The sequence below is a fragment of the Leucopleurus acutus genome, assembly GCF_964270905.1.
Source record: "Leucopleurus acutus genome assembly, chromosome: 13".
NCBI classification, from domain to species: Eukaryota; Metazoa; Chordata; class Mammalia; order Artiodactyla; family Delphinidae; genus Leucopleurus; species Leucopleurus acutus.
In genome coordinates, this window is record NC_139155.1 from 65,385,618 (window position 1) to 65,410,688 (window position 25,071).

A 25,071-nucleotide genomic window follows, 5' to 3' on the forward strand; every position below is an offset into this window, starting at 1 on the left:
TTTTTGGTTACAATATTGCTTCTGTTTTATGTTTTGTTTTTTTGGTGGTGAGGCATATGGGATCTTAGCTCCCTGATCAGGGATCGAAACCGTACCCCCTGCGCTGGAAGGTGAAGTCTTTAACCACTGGACCACCAGGGAAGTCCCAGATTTTCTTTCTTCTTGAGTTAATTTTTTTAAATTAATTAATTAATATTTTTGGCTGTATTGGGTCTTCGTTGCTGCGCACGTGCTTTCTCTAGTTGCGGCAAGTGGGGGCTACCTTCGTTGTGGTGCGCCGGTTTCTCATTTCAGTGGCTTCTCTTGTTGCAGAGCACAGGCTCTAGGCACATGGGCTTCAGTAGTTGCGGCGCGTGGGCTCAGTAGTTGTGGCGCACGGGCTTAGTTGCTCCACGGCACATGGGATCTTCCGGACCAGGGCTCGAACCCGTGTCCCCTGCATTGGCACGCAGATTCTTAACTACTGTGCCACCAGGCAGGTCTTTGAGTTAATTTTTATAGTTTGTGTATTTTGAGGTATTTGTCAAATTCATCTACGTTAAACAATTTGTTGGTATACTGTTCACAGTATTCCCTTTTAATCCCTTTCATTTCTGTAAGGTCATTAGTAATGTCCTCTCCTTTATTCCTGATTCTAGTAATTTTAGTCTCCTCTTTTTTTTTTCCTTTGTCAATCTAGGTAAAGATCTGTAGATTTGCTGATCTTTTCAAAGAACAAACTTCTGGTGTCACTGATGTTCTCTACTGATTCTTCTATCTCCTTTACTTCTGCTCTGACCTTTATTACTTCCTTCCTCTGACTGCTTTAGGCTTAGTCTGCTCTTCTTTTTCTACTTTCTTCAGGTTGACGGTTAGATCATTGATTTGAGATTTTTCTTCTTCTTCTTTTATCTTTTGGCCACACCGCACAGCATGTGGGATCTTAGTACCCCGACCAGGGATCAAACCCACACCCCCTGCATTGGAAGAGCGGGGTCTTAACCACTGGACCGCGAGGGAAGTCCTGAGATTCTTCTTCTTTATAAAGATAGGTGTTCACAGCTATAAATTTCCCTGAGAGCTGCTTTTCAGCACCTCCCATAGTTTTGTTATGTTATGTTGTGAATTTTCCTTCAGTTATTAATTTCTAATTTCACTCCATTGTGATCAGAAAAGAGACTTTGTGCAATTTCAATCTTTTAAAATTGATGAAGATTTGTTTTATTACTCAACATACAGCCTATCCTGAATGTTCTATGTGCACCTGAGAAGAATACATACTTTGCTGTTGTCGGATAGAGTGTTCAACAGATGTCTCACAGGTCTAATTAGTATATAGTTCATGTATATAGTATATGGTTCAAATCTTCTATGTCCTTGCTAGGTTTTTCTATCTAGCTATATCCCAATCATTTACTTTTTTTTTTTTTTTTTTGGCCTAAGCAATTATTTTATAAGTGTACAGTTCAGTGGCATTAAGTACATTCACATGGTTGTATAACCATCACCAGAATCCATTTCCAGAACTTTCTTCGTCTTGCAAACTGTAACTCTGTACCCTTTAAACAATAAATCCCCATTACCCCCTGCCCCCAGCCCCTAGCCCCTGGCAACCACCATTCTACTTTCAGTCTTGATGAATGTGACTATTCTACGGAGTTCATTTAAGTGGAATCCTAAAATATTTGTACTTCTGTGTATGGCCCATTTCATTTAGCATAATGTCATGGAAGCAACCTAAATGTCCATCAACAGATGAATGGATAACGATGCAGTACATATATATGATAGAATACTACTCAGCCATAAAAAAGAATGAAATAATGCTATTTGCAGCAACATGGACATAGAGATTATCATATTAAGTGAAGTACGTCAGAGACAAGTATCATATGATATCACTTATGTGTGGAATCTAAAAAAATGATACAAATGAACTTATTTACAAAACAGAAACAGACTCACAGACAGAAAAACAAACTTACTGTTACCAGAGGGGATACTGTCTGTGTGTGTGTGTTGGGGGGGGGATAAATTAGGAGTTTGGGATTAGCAGTTACTAACTACTATATATAAAATAGATAAACAACAAGGTCCTGCTACATAGCAAGGGGAACCATATTCAATGTCTCGTAGTGACCTATAATAGAAAAGAATCTGAAAAAGAATAGAAATATATATATGTATAAATGAATCACTTTGTTATATACCTGAAACTAACACATCATAAATTAACTACACTTCAGTTTTTAAAAAAAGGTTAATAAAAAAAAGAGAGAGAGACTGACAGGGCAAGAAAGGAGAGGCTATAAAACAGTCCAGATGTGAAATGACAGGGCACAAAGACAGCCCAGTGGGAAGGGGAAAAAGCTAAGAGAAAACTTTAAACATATCAATGATAAGTAAAATCTTAATTTAAAGTAAAATAAATATATTTTCACTCTTAGTCCAGATGAGGCCTTAACAAAAGCAATTAACTGGGACTTAAATGATAAAGTGCTACAACAGCTGAACAAGAGTATTGTAAAGGTTAGCTACTCTGGAAAGGTAAGAAACTTATTTCATCCAAGGGATACTCTGCCACGTTCAGGGTAGACTTGGAACCCAGTGCAGGACTCGTCACTGCTCAGGTGAGCTGCGCCGGCAACACCTGGCGTGGCAGCTGCTCCCCTGGGGCAAAAGAACCACGGGGCTACCTGATAGCCTTCAGTTTTCTTCTGACACCACTTCAGCAAGGCGTTCCTCTTGGATCCTCCATATTCTCTCGCCAATGCCGAGAGAGGGTCCTTCCTTTCTTCCCTGATAAGTGAAAATAAGGAACCCAAGTTGAAATATTTCTTATTTGAGCACCCTTCTAAACCAGAAATCCAACACAACAGAACATCTGAACAGAACAAACGCACACTCAGAGGCATCCAATGGCAAGATGTACCTTCACCCGTTGGATTTTTCCTGTCAGTTTTTATGGGTCCCACAGACCCACCACCATCAGGGGGCTCTGCCATCTGTAGGGGGCTCTGCCATCTCTAGGGGGCTCTACTCATTACCCACACGGAAACTGGCAAAGATTCAGCACCACTGCATCTTGGGTTCCTCATTTTCACTTAGGGAAGAAAGGAAGGACCCTCTCTTGGCACAGCACCACTGTGCCAGGCCATGTGCATGTGCTGGGCAGGGTGCAGTGAGCAACACACAGACCCTGCCTCTCAAGGAGCTTCAGAGTTTACTACAGGACAGACCAACTACAGAAGCTTGGGGGGGAAAAAATCAATGGCTATACCTTACTCATTTCTTAAAATTATAGGGAGGGTACTTTAGGGCACTGTCAACTGCCTTGGAGGCAGAATAAATATCCTGCCCCAGACCAGACACTGAATCAAAAAAGATTTTGTGATCACCCTGGCGATGGAGCAGGGGAGGCATACAACCCACTCCTCCAGTACCCAATCCTTCCTTCCAGAAACTATAAGCAGAACAGAATACCAAGGAGCACTCTGTAAAACAACCTGTTCCTTGACAAGCAGCACACTCTTAAAAGCCTGGTCTAATTTTTAGTGATGACTGCACAAGTGGAGATTCTAGCCCTATGACCCATACACTTAACAGTCCAGTAACTGTCCTAGAGGTTATGATGTTACAGGTGGCTTACTATTATTCTGTCCATATTCATCCTACAAAGTATGGTAGGAAATCAAAGAGCACACATGTAGAACTGAAGCTTTTCCAAGTGAGAGGTGCACTGAAATAGCACCAATTTTTATTTAGAACCAAAAGTAAAATATGAAAATATTTCAACTCGCAGTTAGACTGCTGTCTTGAAGAAATATACTTTTATGTTCGTGTACCTGCCCACCGATTGCTGCCCTGATTTAAAGGGTTCAAAGAAGTTTGTTATAACACTACTGATCACAGGAAATGAGAATGAAGATAAAGGTGAGATATGTGAATGAAAACAAAAGGGCAAGCCAAAAGAAAAATAAAAACCTCTATTATGCTCAAAATAAAAGTAACTACTACAATCACTTGTGAAAGGTTTCCTCTAGTTCACACAGGCCATTTTGTTATAGAAACAGCTTAAAAAGCATCAAAGACGAGTAAAGTCTATGGGCACAATGAGAAGCTGAAGCAAAGAGCCTCCTAGAGCAGAGGGTGCTCTCCTGTAACATCTTCACTGTAAGATAAGGAAGCTAAGGCCAGGAGACACCTTGTGGAGGCTCACAACTTCTAAGCGGGGCACCAGGAAGAGTGGGGGCCCTGCCCACCGGTGCGGACAGTGCTCCCCCGGGCTTGGCCAGGGCAGCATGAGCTGCACTCTCCACTGCACCCGACCTGCCTGACCCGCACTGAGTACAGGATCACTCTTCTAAGAGGTCGGTCCCCGAGAGGCTGGGTTTTATAAGTGAGCATATAATTTGAGTTTGAGACACCAAATATCCCACTTTTACTCAAACTTGTAAGTCAGTGTACGGTAAAGTTCTGAAACCCACTTCCATCCCTCCTTCAGTTCGTGTTCAGCCTTCCTGCACACTCACTGGAGTCACTGACCCTGCCAGTAACACTCACCTTCCTCCCGGTCCACCACCCTCAAGGCCTTGCTCGAGTTCCCCTCTTCCAGCCTCCCCAACACTCCATCCACACCCCGTTTTCACTAAACTTACTTTTGTACTCAGCTGTTCTCTACTTGAAAAAACCAAAACCAAAAAACCCCACAAAAAACAAAAACACCAGCTGCTTGGGGAAAATAATTATCTCTTTTACTTTGCTTTACTTTTTCACTTTCATATCATCTTTCCCAATTCTAGGCATAGAAGACTAGATCAGAAAACACTAAATAACACATAAAGAATGAAAATACATCAGTGCTCGAATGCCATTACTTTATAACCTGATCATTTAATTTCAAAAGGCCAGGAACGGCAGGCATGAAATGCACCAATACTAACTACTGTCCTCTACCTTATCCGGCTTCGAGTGGTGGGGGTCACGGAGGCTGTGGGGGAGGAGGACAGGGACAGCTGTGGCGACGTGGCACCAATGGCCATGAGCGAGGCAGGAGACGCGCCCTCAGGTGCAGAGACATCTCGCTTCATCTCTTCACTGCTTCGTCTGGACACTGAGTGTAAGAAACAGCCATTATGCAATTTATAGCAAAAACATTTTAAGCTGAGTTCTTGAGACATCTTCTTCAGCAGGTCCCCAAAAGAGCAGAAATTATCATACAGGAGGAAAAACTAACATTCTCTTTAACTTACTGATAACTTGAAAGGATTTTTTTTTTTTTGCCATTTTAAAAAACTGTAGGGGGCTTCTCTGGCGGTGCAGTGGTTGAGAATCTGCCTGCCTATGCAGAGGACACGCGTTCGAGCCCTGGTCTGGGAAGATCCCACATGCCGCGGAGCAACTAGGCCTGTGAGCCACTACTGAGCCTACGCATCTGGAGCCTGTGCTCCGCAACAAGAGAGGCCGCGATAGTGAGAGGCCCGCGCACCGCAACGAAGAGTGGGCCCCGCTTGCCACAACTAGAGAAAGCCCTCGCACAGAAACCAAGACCCAACACAGCCAAAAATAAAAATAAATTAAAACAAACAAAACAAAAAAAACTGTGAAAAAGGTACAGTTGTTGAAATATGCACAGAAGCCCACATTCCCTGAAGGCAAGGAGCGTGTCTCATCCACCCTTAACACTCAAAGCACCCACCTGGCCCACAGTGAAGTCCCCCGCAAACCTGCGTTCAACTACAAACATGACCAAAGCCAAAGGCTAACTAAAGCAACATTCACTCTCAACCAAAATCAACACAACCCTTCTGAACGTGGCCAAAAACACTGCTGAAGAGACAGAAAGGAAAGATGCTCTGTTACAGGGCCACACTTAATTCTGGGTCAAGATTTTTTTTTTTTTGGCTGCCTTGGGTCTTCATTGCTGCACGTGGGCTCTCTCTAGTTGTGGTGAGCGGGGACTACTCTTTGTTGTGGTGCACGGGCTTCTCATTGCAACGGCTTCTCTTGTTGCAGAGCAAGGGCTCTAGGCATGCGGGCTTCAGTAGTTGAGGCGCATGGGCTTAGTTGCTCCACGGCATGTGGGATCTTCCCGGAACAGGGATCGAACCCATGTCCCCTGCATTAGCAGGCAGATTCTTAACCACTGCGCCACCAGGGAAGTCCCAAGCCACGTTTTAAAAAACATGAATCAACAAAACAGAAAAGCAAAAGGTGTCGTGTCAAGTCAACTACCGAGAGATAAGAACAATCAGGAAAGTCCTATTTTGAAAGCGTAAGGCACTACGCCTTGTTGGAATTACGAAAGTCCTGAGAACTGGGAGGTGGAAGCAGCCACTGCAGCCCTTGAAAACGGAGCCACGACAGAAGCGGCTTTCTGGCCACGATGACGTGAGATGCGAGACTAGGCTCCTGACCTCAGAGTCTCTCACCTCAGATGATGCTGGAAGCGAGGGAGCCATTACTGCATCATCCCGGGCTGGCTGTAATGCAATCATGCCAAACACCAGTAATTTCCCCCGGATGACTGGAACTGCACCCTTTCATTGGCTAAACTTCTCCTGATGATTTTAGGATGGCCACAGCAGACTATAACTCGGCAAAAGCTAAGAGGTGTGTTTAAAGATCGAGAGGAGACATGCTTTCTCCTATTACAAGATCTTATCAGAATGATCCACTTGCGTATTTGACATAATTTTATAATTATTCTGCCTTTTCCTTTCAATGTCAGATCTCTGTATGCCTTAAATCGGCAGTTTCTTTTAAGTGGTATGCTAGGAAATTGGATGAGAACACCTTTGATAATTTTATATCAAACAGAGGAAACAGACTGAGAAGAATCAGAAGAACTCTGTTACAGGAAAAGGCTCTGGATCTGGGCTTTGGGGGTGGTGATTTTGGCTGGACTTCCCACTGATTTAAAGACCCAGCTAAGATGTACAAAAACTGTACTAACTTAAATCCACATACAAGTGGGACATTAACCATAGGAGGCAGGGTTATAGGAATCTCTCCTTTCCTGGTCCAATTTCTAGTTGAGCTATTAAGGGTTAAAAAAAGGCCACAAGGGGAAAATAATATGAACACTGATAAACTGAAGAGTTAGCTCTAGGAGACCGAAAAAGTAAGCCCATCAAATTCATCATTGTAAAATGGCTATAACACTGGAAAAATCTGGCTTCTGGAGAATTTTTGGTGTGCTCTGAAATAACCCTTCAAAAACAGTCATGACACATCTTGTGATAAATATTTTAACCTTTCACAGCTACCCAACTTTGTATGAACCTATATTTTCAGTATATCTTCTAACCCACTCTAGGCACTTAATGAATACTTGTTAAGTGAATGGAACTATCTAGCTTTTATTTTTTATTTTTGAAATCAGGGCCACGAAATGTGATTTCTATGAAATGTGTAAGATACAATAGGGGAAAGTCAGAGTGAAAAACAATCAACTAAAGAGGCAAGTAAGGTTAAATAAACCTAAAGAGAAAGTACTCGGTACCATCACTAAAACTTCTGGAAGAATCTTTTTAAAAGAAATTTCAGATAAAAAGTATTACCTGAGATGGTCTTGGCACTTTCCATGGCAGGTACTCTCGGCAGAGAAGCAGGTCGGCTGGTTGAAGATGTTCTTAGTAGATGCTCTGCACAGGGTGGAAAGTGTCACAGTAAAGAGACCTGACCCTGAATTTCAAGAGGCAAAGGCAGCAGGAAGGTGAGTTTTGCTCCCTTTGCCCCTGAGGCTCGTCTGTCCCTCCTTCCCATCCAGGGCACCTCAACGGCTCCCCACAGAGTCCCCTATACAAAACAACTCCCATAGACAAGGACCAAGGGAAAACATCTCATTCAACTTTTATTTCTAGGGATGAGACATGCAACACAGATGAACACTTCTAAACCACCGACTGCTACTTACCTCTGATGCAATTCAACCAAAATTCCAAGATCCCCCACTGCATCTAGGTCTAAAAGTACAAACTAAATCAAAGCCTTGCCCTGTGTACCTACAGTTAGTGGAGGAGCCATACGTGTCTACAACCAGAGACAAGTCAGGATGGAAACTGGAATAAGAGAATGATAAAGCACTATCAAGCCACAAAGAGGGATTTCCCTGGTGGCACAGTGGTTAAGACTCTGCGCTCCCAATGCAAGGGGCCCAGGTTCGATCCTTGGCCCAGTTGCATGCCGCAACTAAGAGTTCACAACTAAGGAGCCGGCAAGCTGCAACTAAGACCCGGTTCAACCAACCAAATAAATAAATAAATAAAAAGATCTATCAAGCCACAGAGGTAGAAGCCATTTGCTTCGACTTCAGGCATCAGGAAGCCTTCAGCAGCATAATGACATGAATTAGTCTGTCAGACGGCTGGCTTCACTAATGGAGAACAGGACTGGGGAACAGTATTCAGCCAGATGACATTCAGAGCAGAGGTAGAAGGACATTCAAGTTAGAGGACAATAAATCCCAACATGGCTGAACCACAGGGCAGGGGGGGAACAGAGAGGGCAGCAGGGGGATAGCTCTAAAGCGGGGATGTGGCTAACTGACAAGAGCCTCACTGCCTGGCATGTGGACTTCAGTCTGAGGGCAGCGAGGACCCTCAGGAGGGACACAACCAGATCCTGCCTCCCCGTCAAGGGCACAGCTCCGCCTGTTCTCGCTGAACACAGGCTGGGTTGGAGTCTCTGAAGTTCCCCGAGCCCTGGCACACTGGTTCCCTTGCCCCCTCAGCCCGGCCAAATTCACCAGCCTTTGGGTCCAGTCTGACACCCCTTCCTCAGCACCTGCTCCCCACAATGGGTGCCCCAGACACAGGCTGGCCCGCCTCTGACCTCGGTGACAAGCCCAGCGAGGCTGTCACCAGGCCAGGACAACAAGCAAGGAAGGCTGGATGTGTCCCGCCTGGTCCGGTGTGTCAGGGACATGTGATGGGGCTGGGCTAAGTGAAGACAGTTAGTCCTGTCTGAGAACAAACACACTGGACGGGGAAAGGCGGGATCAACCAGACACCAGTCAAACAGCCCCATCAGCACTTCGTTTTAAGAATTAACAATTTAAAAACTACTCCCTCTCAGAATATCATGATGTCAAAAGTAATGGCCTATCACAGTATCTTTCAAGGAGAGCACATCTTTCATGCCAAATGTGTTTTCTAAGCGTGTGAGGACTATGTGGTTGTGATCTCACAGCACTCTGGAGGGAGGCTCCAGAAGACAGGACTCACACAGCCCACAGCCACTACGCCTTTCTTATCCTGAACCAACAAAGCCTCGGGGCAGAGCCCACCAGCAAGCATCGGTCAAAATTCTGAACTCTGTGGTGCCTGCACTTGTCTTCACAGGAAGAGCACATTATGCACAAAGACTGACAGACAAAGCAAAGTTCGTGGAACATGGCAAGAGTAGGAAATAGGAGTCAACATTTTAAATTTAGTCCAAATGTCCACTTCACAGTTACGAGACTGGTCATGCCCCTGAAGCCTTCATCTCCCAAAGAACACAGCACATGAGGAAAGTGAGGACAGATTATAGAGACACACAGGTCAGAACAAGGAGGGTGCCAGCCGAGAGCAAGCGGGAGGCACCCCATCTCCATCTCTGCCACTGGGCACATGGAAGGTGCGCGACTGAGGCACGGTGCACAGACCTGCCGCCCACCCAGTGCAGCCTGCTCTCACTACATGTCTAAGGATCCAAATCCGTCTCAACTCAGTAGACAGTCCCTGGCACAGGCCAACGCTGCCCTTCTGAGAAGGTACAAAAAGGCACTGTTCGGAGGCACCTTCCAATGGGCACAGCGCTGCCTGCCGCTCCGGGTGGTGTTCTCACTGCTGCTTGCGACACCAGCCACGGAACGAGCACAGGCCCCTCTGCTGCTGCAGCAGCGGCTAGATTACAGCTTCACGTCAAACTGCCGGAGAATCCCTCTTTGGGAAATAAGATTAGTGTGTCACAATCAGATGTGGCAGGCAGAAGAGAGCTGACGTTACAGTAATCAGGTCTACTCTATTGCCATATGGAGCTATTCTTGTCTTTAATCCATTCATTAAACAAAAACCACTTGGGTGTCCATGACTTGCCAGGCACTGGGCATGATGCAAAGGTCAGAGAAAGGAGGAAAGAAGGCAGCAACTTGCCCTCCTGGAACTCAGAGTCTACAGTGGAAGCCAGACATTTAAAAAATCTCTGCGCGTGAGGGATGCAGGAAAGAAGCAGTACAAGGGGCTCTGGGAACACAGCAGGGGACGTGACCTGCTCTTGAGAGGAGGTCCGGAAAGGCCTCCTCGGGAAACGACATCTCAGTTAAGACTAGAAGGATAATTAATAGCTTTTATACAGGCAAAGGAGAGTGTGTTCCCAGCACAGTGTTCAGCAGACACCAAAGGAAATCTAGGACAGCAGTGCTGTGAGGGCTGGCGAGGCTGGAAGGCCAAAGCAGGCCAGGCTGAAGAGTGTGGCCTTCACCCACTGGCAACATGGAGCCAGTGATGGTGTCTCGGGTGGACATCCTTCCAGCTGCAGGGGGTGGGAGGGCAACAGTGCATGCAGGGTGATGAGTTATACCCAGAGCAGAGAGCAGAGAGCCTGGACCCAGGTGGTACCAGGGGAGATGGGAGAAGTACACAGATTCAAGGGCTCTTCAATGAGGCAGAATCAACAGACTTGCTGACCACCTGGAAATGGTGGAGATAGAAAGGAGGTTCCACATACAGAGATAAGAGAGAAGAAGAGGACTCTGGGAGGGAAAGAGATGAGGACACATGCAATTTGAGGACCCGATAAGATATCCAGGGAAAGATGTGGAGTGCAGGTTTGATTCCTGGTTGGGGAGCTAAGATTCCACATGTCTCGGGGCCAAAAAACCAAAGCATAAAATGGAAGCAATATTGTAACAAATAAAGACTTTAAAAATGGTCCACATCAAAAAATCTTTTATAAATAAATAAAAATAAAAATAGGAGCCTAAGGATTTCCCTGGCGGTTCAGTGGTTAGGACTCTGAGCTTCCACCACAAGGTGCATGGGTTTGATCCCCGGTCGGGGAACTAAGATCCTGCAAGCTGCGTGGTGTGGCCAATAAAAAATTAAAAAAAAAAAAAAGACTCTTAAAAAAAATAAAAATAGGAGCCTAAATACCCAACTTCTGCTCATTGAGGAGTAGTTCCAAACACACTAATGTTCCTGCTGAAAATAACTGTTACATCTTGAAAACATACAAACATCAACTACTTAAAAGCACTGAAGAGAAACTAAAAGCAGGCAGAAAATGAAAGAAATCTGCATTTGGAAGGAACTGGCACTGGGTGAGTTTCCTAGTTTTATGACTATAGGTGTGAGTGTAGGCCCCACCTGAGGCCATACAGGGCAGCTGAAATTTGGTAGAAAACCCAGGGTCTTATCATTGCCTCGAAGAAGCAGAGGAGATACCTCAGGACAACCAAAGTTGCTGGAAAGCAAGGGGGTTGGGGAAATACCAGAAAGGAAAGAATCACAAATTTTGTATATAAACTCTGCTCGTATCCCACTGACCTCTGAAATCCACAAGCACTCAGATTCCAAGGAGTTGAATTAAGGAAAAATAGCTGAACAGTTATTTCAACTGAAGGAAAGAGGTTAGAGTGTGAGGTGAACCAAGTTAACTGCTTGCTAACAAAAACCAATTTTCTGCAGAGGAGCAAGACAGAATTCAGAATCTCTACAATGTGTGATTCACACTGCCCAGAATACAATCCAAAATTACTAGACATACAAAGAAAAAGAAAAAGTGACTCATACTCAAAAAAGAAATGGAAACCCACCCAAAGATGACTTATATGTTGGAATTAGCAGAAAAGCATTTAAAGCAGCTACTGCAAATATGTTCAACATTATAAAGGAAAATATGTTCTCAACAAATGAATAGGAAATCTCAGCTGAAACTGCTGAGACAGTATGAGACATGCCCTTCCTGAGACGCAATGCAAAAGACAGCCTAAAGCTGAAATTAGGGCAGACACAGAAAAATCCTCTGGAGCACCCGCCCCACTCTAAACACAAAGTATCACCAGAGCAACTGGAAGCCTGCTGTGCACTGAGGACATCACAGCAACAACAAAACTCAAACCCAGCCCAGCTCCTGAGCAGATTAACTCAAACTCCGACATTAAACACCTAGAAGGAAAGAGGTGCCCATGTCAAGGCATAAAACTGCTGTCCTACACAAGATTCCCAGCTTTCAACAATTATAAAATATACAAAAAGCAAGAAAAAACAATACATCCAGCTCACTGCATCAAGACAGCAAGTAATCAATAAACCAGACTTGGACATGGCACAGATGCCGCAACTATCTGACAGGTCATTTAAAATAACTATGATTAATTATGTTAAAGCCTTGGTGGAAATAGCAGACAACATGCAACAGTTACAATTTCCTATTTGATTTTCACTTATAGTTTCCACCTCTCTGATGAAATTAGACAAATAAAACTGTGAGAACCACATCTCTGATTCTCAACTGGGGCCGTTTTGACAACATACCAAGGTCTTGAGGCATTTTTGGTTGTCACAACTAGGCGAGTGGGGTGCTACTAGGACCTTACCAGCTAGTGGGTAGAGGCCAGGGATGCTGCCAAACATCCTACAATGCAGCAAACAGAGAATGAATTTTATGCATATACTTAAAAAAAAAAATCAACCGGAATTGTGGGTGGGGGGGAATGAAATGCAAACTGTGATAAAACTAATCTAACTGTATTACAAAAGCATGACCTAACCACAATGAGAGAGAGGTGAAAAAAGGAGCTGACCTAAGTAACTGTGAGAAGAATGTTGTTTCGAGTGGAGACTCTCAGGCTAAACACAAAAAGAACTGTACAGGGTTTCCCTGGTGGCGCGGTGGTTGAGAGTCTGCCTGCCGATGCAGGGGACACGGGTTCGTGCCCCAGTCCGGGAAGATCCCACATGCCGCGGAGCAGCTGGGCCCGTGAGCCATGGCCGCTGAGCCTGCACGTCCGGAGCCTGCGCTCCGCAACGGGAGAGGCCACAACAGTGAGAGGCCTGCGTACCGCAAAAAAAAAAAAAAAAAAAAAAGAACTGTACACAAACACTGCACTCTGGTACATTTGCTTCTCACAGGGTACGGTTTAGCAATTTTGAAACTACTGTACATGTATAAACTCATGATTTTTGATAGAGAAATAATCATCACGTGTGTACGTATGGGCTGGTGCACATACCTATAGTCTTCCTGGCTCTGTCCAGAGAGGAGCTGGAGGAGGTGAAACCTCAGTAGTAATGGGTACGCCTCGCACCCAGATCTCGTTTTCTAAATACTACTGATTCCACAGCTAGTGCAGGGGAAAAAACAAGCCTGGATCATCTGTGGTGCCCCAAAGAAAGAAAGTGCTTTGGCACTTTGGTGGGGTGGGGGATGAAAAGAGCTCCCAATGATCAACGTTGGAATAACATGAGCAGCAAAATAAATAATAGTAATAGACTAACCCAAAGAATAAAATAAATATCCACGAGTCCATACTAATACAAATAAGGGCTATAAATATAACAATAAGTACAATAATATAACACAAATGATTCCTTACAGGAAGAATGAGGAAACAGAAAATCACCGCTAGAGCACAGTACTAACTGCTGCAGGCAAAATGCACAAACAGATGCTAAAATCAGTGAGAGGAAGTTTAAGCAGGAATAGGATATTTATTATTCACTAGCAGACAACCGCTTCAACCAAGTGATCCAGGTCACGTCACCAGTAACAGGACACATCAACATCACGTGCCCCTGACGTGATGCACGTAGACAGGCACATCACCTTGTGCTGCCCTTCCCAGCAGTACGTAACCTCAGCCTAAGCAGGAGAAAACATCAGACAAGCCCATCTTGAGAGACATTCTAAAAAATAACTGACCAGTACTCTTTAAAGTGTCAAGGTTCTAAAAGACAGGGAGAGGGACAAGCTGCTGCAGAACGGTGGAGACTCAAGGAGGTAAGACAACTCAGTGCAAACTGGGGTCCTGTGTTTGATCCTGGAACAGAAAAGGGACAGCAGTGGAACAGTCGGTGAGATTCAGAGACTGCACTTCAGTTAATAACATTTCCACGATATTGCTTTCCTACTTTTTTTTTTTTTTTTTTGCTGTACACGGGCGTCTCACTGTTGTGGCCTCTCCCATTGCGGAGCACAGGCTCCCGACACGCAGGCTCAGCGGCCATGGCTCACGGGCCTAGCCACTCCATGGCATGTGGGATCTTCCCAGACTGGGGCATGAACCCATGTCCCCTGCATCGGCAGGTGGACTCTCAACCACTGCGCCACCAGGGAAGCCCTTGCTTTCCTACTTTTGATAACTGTGCTATGGTTATGTAGTTTGTCCACATAAGGGAAGCTGGGTGAAGGATTTTTTTGGCCTTGTGGCTTGTGGGATCTTAGTTCCCTGACCAGGGATCGAACTTGTGCCCCCTGCAATGGAAGTGTGGAGTCTTAACCACTGGACCGCCAGGGAAGTCCATGCGTGAAGGATTTAAGAGAAGTCCAATACTTCTGTAACTCTTCTGCAAGTCTAAACTTATCTCAAAACAAAGAGTTGAGAGACAGACAGAACACCTTAAACAAATAGTGCAATGCATGCTTATTGCAACAAGGTACTGACTGCAACTTACCTTGAAACACATTTAAAAAAGATGAACTGAAGGAAAGATAGAAGGATGGATAAATATGTGATAAAGCGAATATAGCAAAGTGCCATAGAATCGAGGTAGTGAGATGTGGATACGTGACTTCTTTCCACTTTTCTGTATGCTTGAAATTTTACATAATAATATGGAGAAAATATGGGAGCCTAGATGGTTTGGTTTATCAAGACAAATACTAAGAACTACAGGGAAGGAAAGACCTTTGGAAGTGAACAGATACCCATTAGGCTGTAAATACAGGAGGGTAGGATTTCTATCTGAATTTCTGCTCGAAATTTCCCAGCTAGGGCTGGATCTAGGGCTGGGCCAGAATCTGACTTAGATCTACCCTTTGGAGAATGCAAATTGCTGTGAAACTTTTAAATAAAAGGTTCTTTTTATTTTAATTTAAAACAAAGATTTGGCTTTCTAGTAAAACCTCCTAACTTTGTATCACATTCATTACATGTACCTTCACCATAAATCAATTTTTTCAAAATAATGAATTTTTAAAAAGGTTTACATCTCTATCCTCAACACAGTTTAGACAGATGATCACAGCAAGAATCTCTTTACAGAACATGACTATCCTTGGACTAATCAGCTTTCTCGGATCCTTGTACATCTGAGCTGATGACACCAGCACCACACTCAGGTCCCACTGACGCTGGGCAACCCCAGGCTCCCTAACCATCTGCATCGCCCAGCTGAGGTCTCTGCTTGCACTGGGCCTTCTAAGATCACTGTGCAAGGGGACAGTGGGGACAGTGAAGACCCTCCCAACTGCCTGTATCCATGTACCTGCTTAGGCTACAAACACCAACTCATATCTTATCTACAAAGATTCACCTGTCATGACCCAGACCACAGAATTCAACTGCCAATAATACCAACAAAAGAGCATTTGATTAGTCCATTTATAATAAGATCTCTGGTCTAAAACATTTTCCTGCAACTGACATACAAGCATGATGAAAAACAGAAAAAAACCCACACCTTTTATAAAATACTTAACTGGAAAAACCAACAAATTATCCAATTTAAGTATAGTAGAACAAGAGGCAGCACTTTTCAAGTTTTCAGGAATGAAGCCATTGAAATTTTCAACCTGAAAATCACAGGCTGTGTTGTGTGACTTCGGCCAGGACAGAAGAGACAATCAGGGGAGAAAAGCACCTCCAGCAGAGCTCAGAACTACTCTCTTAACTGGCATGGAGAACCACGGTGGTTTTTTATGACCTAGAATCATTTGGTTGTTCTTAGTTTTGTAAGTGGTTTCTTTCCCTAGTGACTGTTTAAGATAAAAGGTTACACTATCAACAAATTCTCAGATACAAATTCACCCAAGTGTATTTCCCTCTCTCTTGTATTTGCAGTTTCAACTAAGTCCAGTTAAGGCACCAGAACAGACAGAAGTGGAGAATGTGGCCGGCACTTGCAGGCAGACTGCACACACAATGTGCCCAATGGTGTTATCATATGACCATTACCAGTAATAAAAAGAAGAGAGCCAAGAAGAGGTTTAACTCGGCAGAGCCTCAGAGACACCTAACACATTTTGTCTGCGTCTTCAATAACCTTAGCCCGCAGACCTTCCACACCCACTTTCCACCTATAAAGCCAGGCTAAGAGCAAAACTAAATGGTAATCTCTGCCCAGTTTCCCAAACTTGTCCCTTCCTAAGAATCACTTGGGGTGCTTGTGAAAATGAAGTTTCCAAGCTCCTTTCCTGGAGAGTCCATGTCAGCAGATCTGAGACGAGGCCCCGGATTCCACATTTTACCAAGTGACTCAGGTAAATCTTATCAACAGGTAAGTTTGAGAAACACCACTGGTGCTGGCAAGGTTTCCCCAGTAAACCTTGTGCTGCTGTGGGCCAATCAAGATGAGTGGGGAAGGTAGCCTTGAAAGGGGAGAAGCCCCCTTCGGACGCAGTAACAGAGTGAGTACAGACAGGAGAGAGAGGCCCTGGGCACAGCACCCCTCACAGGCCAGGCAGGAGGACTGAGCACAGGAGACGGAGGAGGAGATGCAGAGTGGGCGTGAAGGACACCAGAAAGAACATCCAGGGGTGGGCGGGCTCAACACGGCCAGATGCTGCCCACAGCCACTGACACCGTGGACCACAGCAGCTCGGGTGGACAGGAGAGGGTACAAAGCTGACCACAGGGGTAAGAGAGCCTTGGGAGAGGGAGCCAAGGCCCTGAGCTAGATGTTCACGATGACTCCGACTTACACAAGGAAACAGCATCCAAGAGGTCAGCAGCAGGACCCGTGACCACACACACAATCCCCGGATCCATCTGGGGGCCAGGGTGGGAACTCAGCACAGATGTAAAGGGAGACTTTAAACCAACCACACTTGTTCCCTTAGCAGGAGGACCTTCCGAGGGGAGAAGAGAGCTCAGGCCACAGCTAACACAGGAACCAGAAGCTGAAGCCGGGATGGAAGGCAAGTCTGCAGGGGCAGTGGCAACAGCACTGTCCTGGGCTCCGCCATCCCCCTTGTACGCAAACTGCCCACTGAACCCCATGCCTGGCAGCCCCCCGGAGCCCACAGAGCCAGTCCTCTGCTTCTCTCTCCCCCACACCCATCCAAACTGCACAGTCTCAGCCCCAGAGCCTGACTCCCACACCAGGAGCGCAGGAGGGGCCCAGCCTGCCCAGCCAGGAGGGGCCTGGGCTCCAGAAGGTGTCACACCTGCCGGGCGTCTCCACACCCACCCCAACCAAGTGTGCCTTTCCCAGCACCTGGTCCAATGCCCAAAACCGTTTTTCCAAAGCACTTCAGCACCACACGTAGGGAGGCAGTTGGGGAGAAGGACCCCTGACCTCAAAAGGCAGAAGCCTTGGGCTCGGGTGCTGGGGCCGCCATAAAGAGCCGCGTGGAAATGGCACTCGCTGAACCCCAGGTATCAGAGGCTTTTCTTTCACAAGTGACGCAGAGCACAAAGACCAAAGGAATGGGCTCTGGAGCCAGGCTGTCCAGGTCGACTGTTCCTTAACTTAAATGTCAACCTGTGTTTATGAGTTATTTAACTGTTTGAAGCCTCATTTTTCGCATCTATAAAATGGGGATAACTATACACGCCCCATGAAGAACTGTAAAAACAGGGCCTGGCAACAGTGTGGACTCCCTGTCACCCTCGTGACACTATGAAGTCATCTTCCAAGATGCATCTATTAACAAACAGTCTTCTCATCTGTAATTAAGACGTGTTATTAGTAAACCTGTGATAAAGATGTATATCAGACTGGTAGAAATAATGTCAAGAATAAAAGAAAAACAAGTTAGTTAGCCCCAAAAGTCAGATGAATAAAAAAATTAACAACAAAAGTGAAATACTGCACACGAGATGTACCTTGAACAGGAATTTCCCCGTAGTTTGGTCTCTTATCTGACAGGGCTGTCAGGGGTTTAGATGTAGAGATTGGTCCACTTATGGAATGTCTCTGAAATCATAAGACAAATAGTGTCCATATTAGGTTAAATCAGAGCTGGGTTTCACAGAGTAAATGTTGCAGAGAGTAAATATTTAGTTACGAATTTGCATAATTCCTTCCACACTATTACAGTAAGACTGAAAAAAACACACACACTCCCAGAGGCATATAATGTGATCAGTATACTATTTTAAAATGAACACAGAAAGATCCCACATGCCCCCCACTCACCAATCAGCAAAATCCGGATGTGCTCCTTTAGTACTTGGATTGGCCATTCATGCCCCAGTACCAAATGGATCTCACTCTGTCACCTCCTCACTAAGTTTCCAGCACTGCTGCCAGGCACAACCTGGCACCTTAACTCAGCACCAGCTTGGTCACCGGCCTCCTCCCCTCCGGTCTCATACATACACGTACCTACCAAATACTTGAACCCTCTCGGCTCTCCTGAGCCACCTCCCGCCACCTCTGTGTGATGCCCCAACACCACCAACTACTCACTCCTGTCCACAAGGACACGCTGTTCACCAGCTCTGGGCTTGTTCTCATGCTTCTTTCCTCAGCTCTCCCAGCCCTTTTTTATCCAGCTGAATTCTGACTACTCATTCCATAGTCCCAGCAGCAACATGTGAGAGGGCCAGCCTCCCCACACCCTCACCAACACTCGACACTGGCAGTCTTCATTTTAGCCATCCCGAAGGTGCGTACTGAGATATCATAATGGATTTAACTTGCATTTCCCTGATGACTACGATGTTGAGCAACTTCTCATGTGTTTATTGGCCATTTGTGTATCTTCTCTTGGGAAGGGACTTTCAAACTCTTTTGTCCGTTATTTATTGGGTTGTCTTGAACCAAGATGACAAACGAGTCTTCTCTGAATACAAGATTTTGACAGATAAATAAATTGCAAATATATTCTCCCCAGTCTTGTCTGTCATGTTCTTAATATCTTTCAGAGAAGTTTTAAATTTTGATGCCCAAGCTATTAATTTTCTTTTATAGTTCATTTTTTTGTGTGTCCTAAGTAAATTTTTGCCTTGTCGAAGGTCACGAAGACTTTCTCTAATGTTTTCATGTAGAAGTTCTGTAGTTTTAGCTTTTACATTTAAGTCTATAGTCAATTTCAATTTTTATGAATGCCATGAGGTAAAGGTATTTTTTTTTCTTTTTTTTTCCATATGGATATCTAGTTGTTCTGGAATCCTGTTGAAAAGATTATCCCTCTCCCACTGAATTACCCTGGCACCTTTGTTGAAAATCAGCTGACCTATTTCTGGATTCTCTACCTATTCTACTGATCTAAACTTATGTCAGAACCACACTGTCTTGATTACTCTACGTGCTAACATCAAGTAGTGGAAGTCCTCCAAATTTGTTCCTTTTTTCCCCCCCAGATGCTTTGGACATTCAGGGTCTTATAAATTTCCACATAAATTTTAAATTATACTATCAATTTCTACAAAACAGCATGCTGGGATTCTAAGTTGGATGAGTTGAATCTACAGCTCGATGTGAAGGAGAATTGCAAGATCCTAACAAGACTGAGTCTTCCAACGCATGAACATGATGTATCTTCCCATTTATTACGCCTTTAACTTCTCTCAGCATTATTTTATAGTTTTCACTACAAGGTCTTGCACAATATTTTATTCAATGTATCGCTAAGTATTTCAATTTCCAATTGTTCACTGGAGTGACTGAATCTAGGAGATAGCAAGAGAAGTCCTCAGACAGAAGTGAGTTTTCTCACCACCTTATCTTGTAAGGGACAGCTCATCACTTTTGCCACATTCTGTTCATGAGAAGCAAGTCACGAAGCCCAGCCAACCCTCAGAAGGAGCAGATGACACAAGAGCACAGCCGCAGGAGGCATGGATCACTGGTAAGCAGTTCAGAGACTGCCTATCCTGTTACTAATGGATCTCCTTGGACCTTCTGAGGTTGTTTTTAAGGTCATTTAGGGCAGATCTAGAATAGTGTTTACTCTAGGGCTATTTAGCTCCACTTCACAGAGTGGTCACTGAGGTCTCTAATGAATGCTCCAAGTATTCAAAGAGGTTTTTCCACGGTGGCCAGTAGGAACTCAAATGATCCCTGCTCTGTGTAAACTATGGGAAGCATCTGTCTGCCAGATTCCCGGTAACTGATCTTTGCTGCAAAATCGTTCTTGCTCAGCCTTGCGGGGTTCAACCCATGTCTACACATGTGCAGACTGGCACTCAGCAAGGACTCAAAGGGAGGCCTATGCAGAGCTCTAGACCTTTTCTGCGTGGCTCTCTCCTCCCAGGCACCCTGCCCCCAAATCCCAGCCCTTGTTCTCCCTGTACATTGATCTGTGTCTCCTCGGATCCAGCTGGCATTCCCTTCCCTGCTCCATGTGGGTTCATCCTCCCTGCTCACCATCTGGAAAAGCGTGGGCCACAGTAAGGCTCAGCTTTCTTAACTTTTCTCCAAAGATTTCAGTCCTGCACCACCTGTCCTACCACGTATGAATGTAACTGCTTCCTACATTTTGTCCAGCCTTATAGCAGTCTGTGGTGGCAGAATGATCCAGCCCTTGACTCCCTCACAGCCAGAAGTGGAATTCCCACTCAGGGAGTTTTGAAAAACTAACAATCCTAATCTTAGGCCCCATTCCCCAGGGATTCTTGTTCACTGGGATGAAGCCTGGGAATCTACGTGTTTAAAAATTCCACATGACTTCTGTGCGCAATTAGGTTTGAGAAGCACTGTGCTAACTAATCAAGTACTAAAAAGCTACTGAATGTGGCTTATAATTACTAGTTTTTTTCCAAGTTAGAGAAATGATATTTTTTACCTCTTATCTTTACAAAAGTTTACAGAGTGACGCCATGAACATTAAATTTCAACTGACAAACACTATTTAGAGAAACTTCACCTTATATCTTGCACCTTCATCTGCTTTCATTTATATCTTCAACTTTTTTTTAAATGTTATTTTTGATTCTGTTTTTCTTTCTTTTATTAAATATTTATTTATTTATTTGGTTGTGCCGGGTCTTAGTTGCGGCAGGCAGGCTCCTTAGTTGCAACATGCATGTGGTATCTAGTTCCCTGACCAGGGATTGAACCCGGGCCCCCTGCACTGGGAGCGTGGAGCCTTATCCACTGCACCACCAGGGAAGTCCCTATTTTTTTAAATTAATTAATTAATTAATTAATTAATTAGGCTGCGTTGGGTCTTCATTGCTGTGTGTGGGCTTTCTCTAGCTGCGTCGAGCAGGGGCTACTCTTCGTTGCGGTGCATGGGCTTCTCACTGTGGTGGCTTCTCTTGTTGAGGAGTATGGGCTCTAGGTAAGTGGGCTTCCGTACTTGTGGCACATGGGCTCAGTAGTTGTGGCTCACGTGCTTAGGTGCTCCACGGCATGTAGGATCTTCCCAGACCAGGCATCGAAGCTGTGTCCCCTGCATTGACAGGCGGATTCTAACCACTGCGCCAGCAGGGAAGTCCCTCTTCATGTCTTTAGAAAGTTTGATTAATCGAGTATATAAAAAGCTCATTATAGACAGAATATGGAATTCCCTTTGCCTTCCTTTCAAATTAAGAGTATAACATCTTCTACATAAACATAAATGCAAAGCCACAACTTGCAACATTACAAATGCAGAGGGAGAGCACTTCTACCCTAAACTTTACAAAGGAAAAGGTTAAAAAGTTCACTCACAAAATACACAGCCAGTAGTTAACACCTACAAAAGTCTCTGCTCAGACAAAATGTTCTCAAACCCAATCTTTTAGGGAAGAGGTGCAGCCAAGGCTACCCTAGATCACAGGGGACTGGGTTTTAGGCTACTCGCACCTACGTGGAGAAACTCCACCTCAGCTACTGTCCCCAAAGTGGCTCACAGCAAGGGCATAGTGAGAGGGCCTCCTGAGCTCGACAGTCATGCCACCTGCCCTGCTTCTGGTCTGCACTCCCACAGTGGCAAGAAGGGCACCTGAGACACTTGTTCATGATGAGTCAGCAATGCCCCTGGGCCAGCCTGCTACAAAGTGGCCCAGAAAGAGCCACACTGCTCTGGATTCACGCCTGTGCAGACCCCTCCCACTCTGACTCTGAATCTGGGCTGGCCTACAACTTGCTCAGACCAAAATAATGGGATGGAAGTGACACAGTCCAGGTCCCCAGCCAGGTCTTAAAGGGCTTTGCTAACTCCTGCTTCTAGTCTCTTGGAGCCTGAGACACCAGGCCATGAAGGAGCCTGAGAGGAAGACCACGTGGAGAGGGCGGCCCAGCCACCCTGCTGAGCCCAAGCCCAGCCCACCCTCCAGCTAAGTGCAGCTGCAGGGGTGAGCCCAGGCAAAGCCAGAGAAATAAGAAAAATAGTAAAATTGCTGTTTTAAGCCACAAAGTTTTGGGTGATCTGCAGTGCAGCAGGGGATGAGACATGCCAACTATACAGCTGACCCTTAAGCAACACGGGTTTGAACTGTGCAGGTCAACCTACATGTGTGTTTTTTCAATAGTAAATACTCGAGGTACTACACAACTCGCAGCTGGGAATCCGCAGACGTGGAAGCGCAGACACAGAGGGCTGACCATACATTATAAGTGGATTTCTACCTACGCAGAGGGTAAGTGCCCCTAACCCCCCGTTGTTCGAGGGTTGACTGTATATTCTACTTAGAAAGTTATCTTAATGTAGGGGTTAAAAACATCGTGTCTGAAGTCATGCCACCCAGGCTCAAATCCCAGCTCGAACACTTCATTGTATGACCCTCAGCAAGCTGCTTAGCCATTCTGGGCCTCAGTTTCCAGATATGAAAACTAGGGATAAGAATAATACCTAATAGCCAATAGAGGTGTCATGAGGATTAAATGAGTTAACATTATAAAGCATTGGGAACAGTGTAGAACATATAATAAGTGTTCACTAGTTGTTAGCTATCACTATTATTAGAGGATTTCAGAAGAATAACATACTTGACATTAACATAATTTATCTTAACTAGGGAATTTCACAGCAACCTAGGAAAACAATCGCAACTGTATCCCTTAAGAGGCAGTCATTTGCCCCCCGTGCCATAGTGTAGGTGACTTTGAAAAGGACAAGCTTTCAGAAGCTGGGACCCCCAGAGCCTCCATGGTCATAGGCACTTACCTGCATGGGGGAGACGGCTGCCGCAGGGGGTGTTTTCATGGGACTTGGACTCAGAGGCGTTCGAGGAATTGCAGCTGTAGCAGGGCTGGGGACTAGAAAAACAACACACACACAAGTAAATAATGAACACAACAAGGTGCAGTACAAGCTTTCATAACTGCTCTCTCCTTAAGGGTTCACCCCATGAACCAGCGCTCGCGGCTCCCCTGGGAACGGGAGACACCTCACCTCCTCAACACTCACGGCTGCTCCGTGCAGCCGTCCTGCCGTCAGGCGGACTGTCTGTTCCTGAGACTACTTGTGTTTATTTCCAACCCTGACTATGCCAGTCATTTCACTTTTGTTATTTAATTACGTGGTTAAGTGTTCCATAAACCAAGGAAATCAAAGTACAAAAGCTCCAGGATGAGTGTTTCTGCAACTGCATCAGATGAGAAGCCTGGCGTGCAGTTCGCGGCATATTAAATGAAGGAACACCGGGCTCTGCTCATCTTCCCTCACCTCCTCCTAAGGAGCTCGTCACTTCCCTCCACACAGATTTTCACACGTACTTCATTTAGTGCAATTAAATGTGTGTAACTGTCTGCTCACATGTCAGTCTCCCTCTCTAGACTGAACTGTTCAAAAGTAGGATCCTGGGAATTCCCTGGCGGTCCAGTGGTTAGGACTCAGCACCTTCGCTGCTGGGGCCCGGATTCAATCCCTGGTTAGGGAACTAAGACCCCGCAAGCCGCACGGCGCAGCCAGAAAAAAAAATTAAATTAAAAAATAAAGAGGAGGCCACTGAATGAGCACTGGATGGTGCGCCCCTAGTGATGGAGAGCAGAGCAGGTGTGGGTGCGGGAGGCCAGACCAAGAGGCCTCGCTAATGGGTCAATGTCAAGGTGAGGAAGGAGGATTGAAGGAAGAAGGAAGATTCCGAGATTTCTGGCTTACGTGACTGTGTGGAATGGTGCTGCCATTCACATGGGGAAAGATGGAAGTTAAGGGACAAGATCTGGTTTCGGACGTGAGAAGATGTCTGGGAGACACCTGGGTGTCAGTGTTAAGTAGCATCTGAATACACTGGGCCTGAGGAGTTCAGAGCAAGGGAGAGGGCTGAAGTCCCACATCTGGAAGTTCTCAGGCATGGAGAAGACACACATGCATGGGGTAAGGCCCAAGCCTGACTCCGAGATCTCTGAGGCTGAACAGATCCCAAATCTCCTGTTAAAATCCACCTTGCAGGAAGACTAACTCACTAACATCATATGAAATGTGATGAGACTCAGAGTAAGATGGTAAAGAACATCAACTAGAACAGAGAACATGTGGTACATGAACACGACCGCCCGCTAGGGCACGATGGATGTTACCTTGAGACGCACTGTCGAACGACTTGATGAGGGTTTTCACCGTAGGGGTCGGCTCGGAGGAAGTCGAGGACCTTCTACTCAGCCCCATCCCCTGCCTCAGGGCTGCCAAGTCTCTCTCAACAGCATTCATGTAGTTATACACCCGGCCACGCTCCTCCTCTTGCCTGAAAACAGTACTGAAATCAGGGCATTTTTGTATACATACTAGAAAATACACATTTCCCCTTCCCAACTGAGAAGTATTAAAAAGTATCAGTTAAAAACAAGAAAATAGTATCAGTTGAGCTGAGTAAATTACCTGGTCTAATATTCTTATTTGCTTGGTGAATTCCAGGAAATGATACTAAAATTTTTATATCAGGTTATCCTAACTAGGTTAAGTAACCATTAGTTTCCATTTTCATTTGTGTAAGTGTAAGGTGAGAACATCAGTAACCAATTAGCAGTAAAATGGGAGGTGGGCTCAGAACTAGGGATTGTAAGGTTCTGT

At 45.2% G+C, this 25,071-nt stretch overlaps 1 protein-coding gene across 2 annotated transcripts in view; it reads right to left on the minus strand.

The window, feature by feature from the left end:
• SPECC1L (sperm antigen with calponin homology and coiled-coil domains 1 like) overlaps window positions 1-25,071 on the minus strand; it is a 120,915-nt gene that overhangs the window by 33,417 nt on the left and 62,427 nt on the right. For both annotated transcript variants that reach the window (XM_082853583.1, XM_082853584.1), the window contains exons 8-13: window positions 24,582-24,745; window positions 23,227-23,318; window positions 18,014-18,104; window positions 7,542-7,625; window positions 4,936-5,092; window positions 2,676-2,778 (exon numbers count right to left, since the gene is read on the minus strand). In XM_082853583.1, the coding sequence (XP_082709709.1) occupies window positions 2,676-2,778; window positions 4,936-5,092; window positions 7,542-7,625; window positions 18,014-18,104; window positions 23,227-23,318; window positions 24,582-24,745 (691 nt within the window). The remainder of the gene's footprint in view (window positions 1-2,675; window positions 2,779-4,935; window positions 5,093-7,541; window positions 7,626-18,013; window positions 18,105-23,226; window positions 23,319-24,581; window positions 24,746-25,071) is intronic.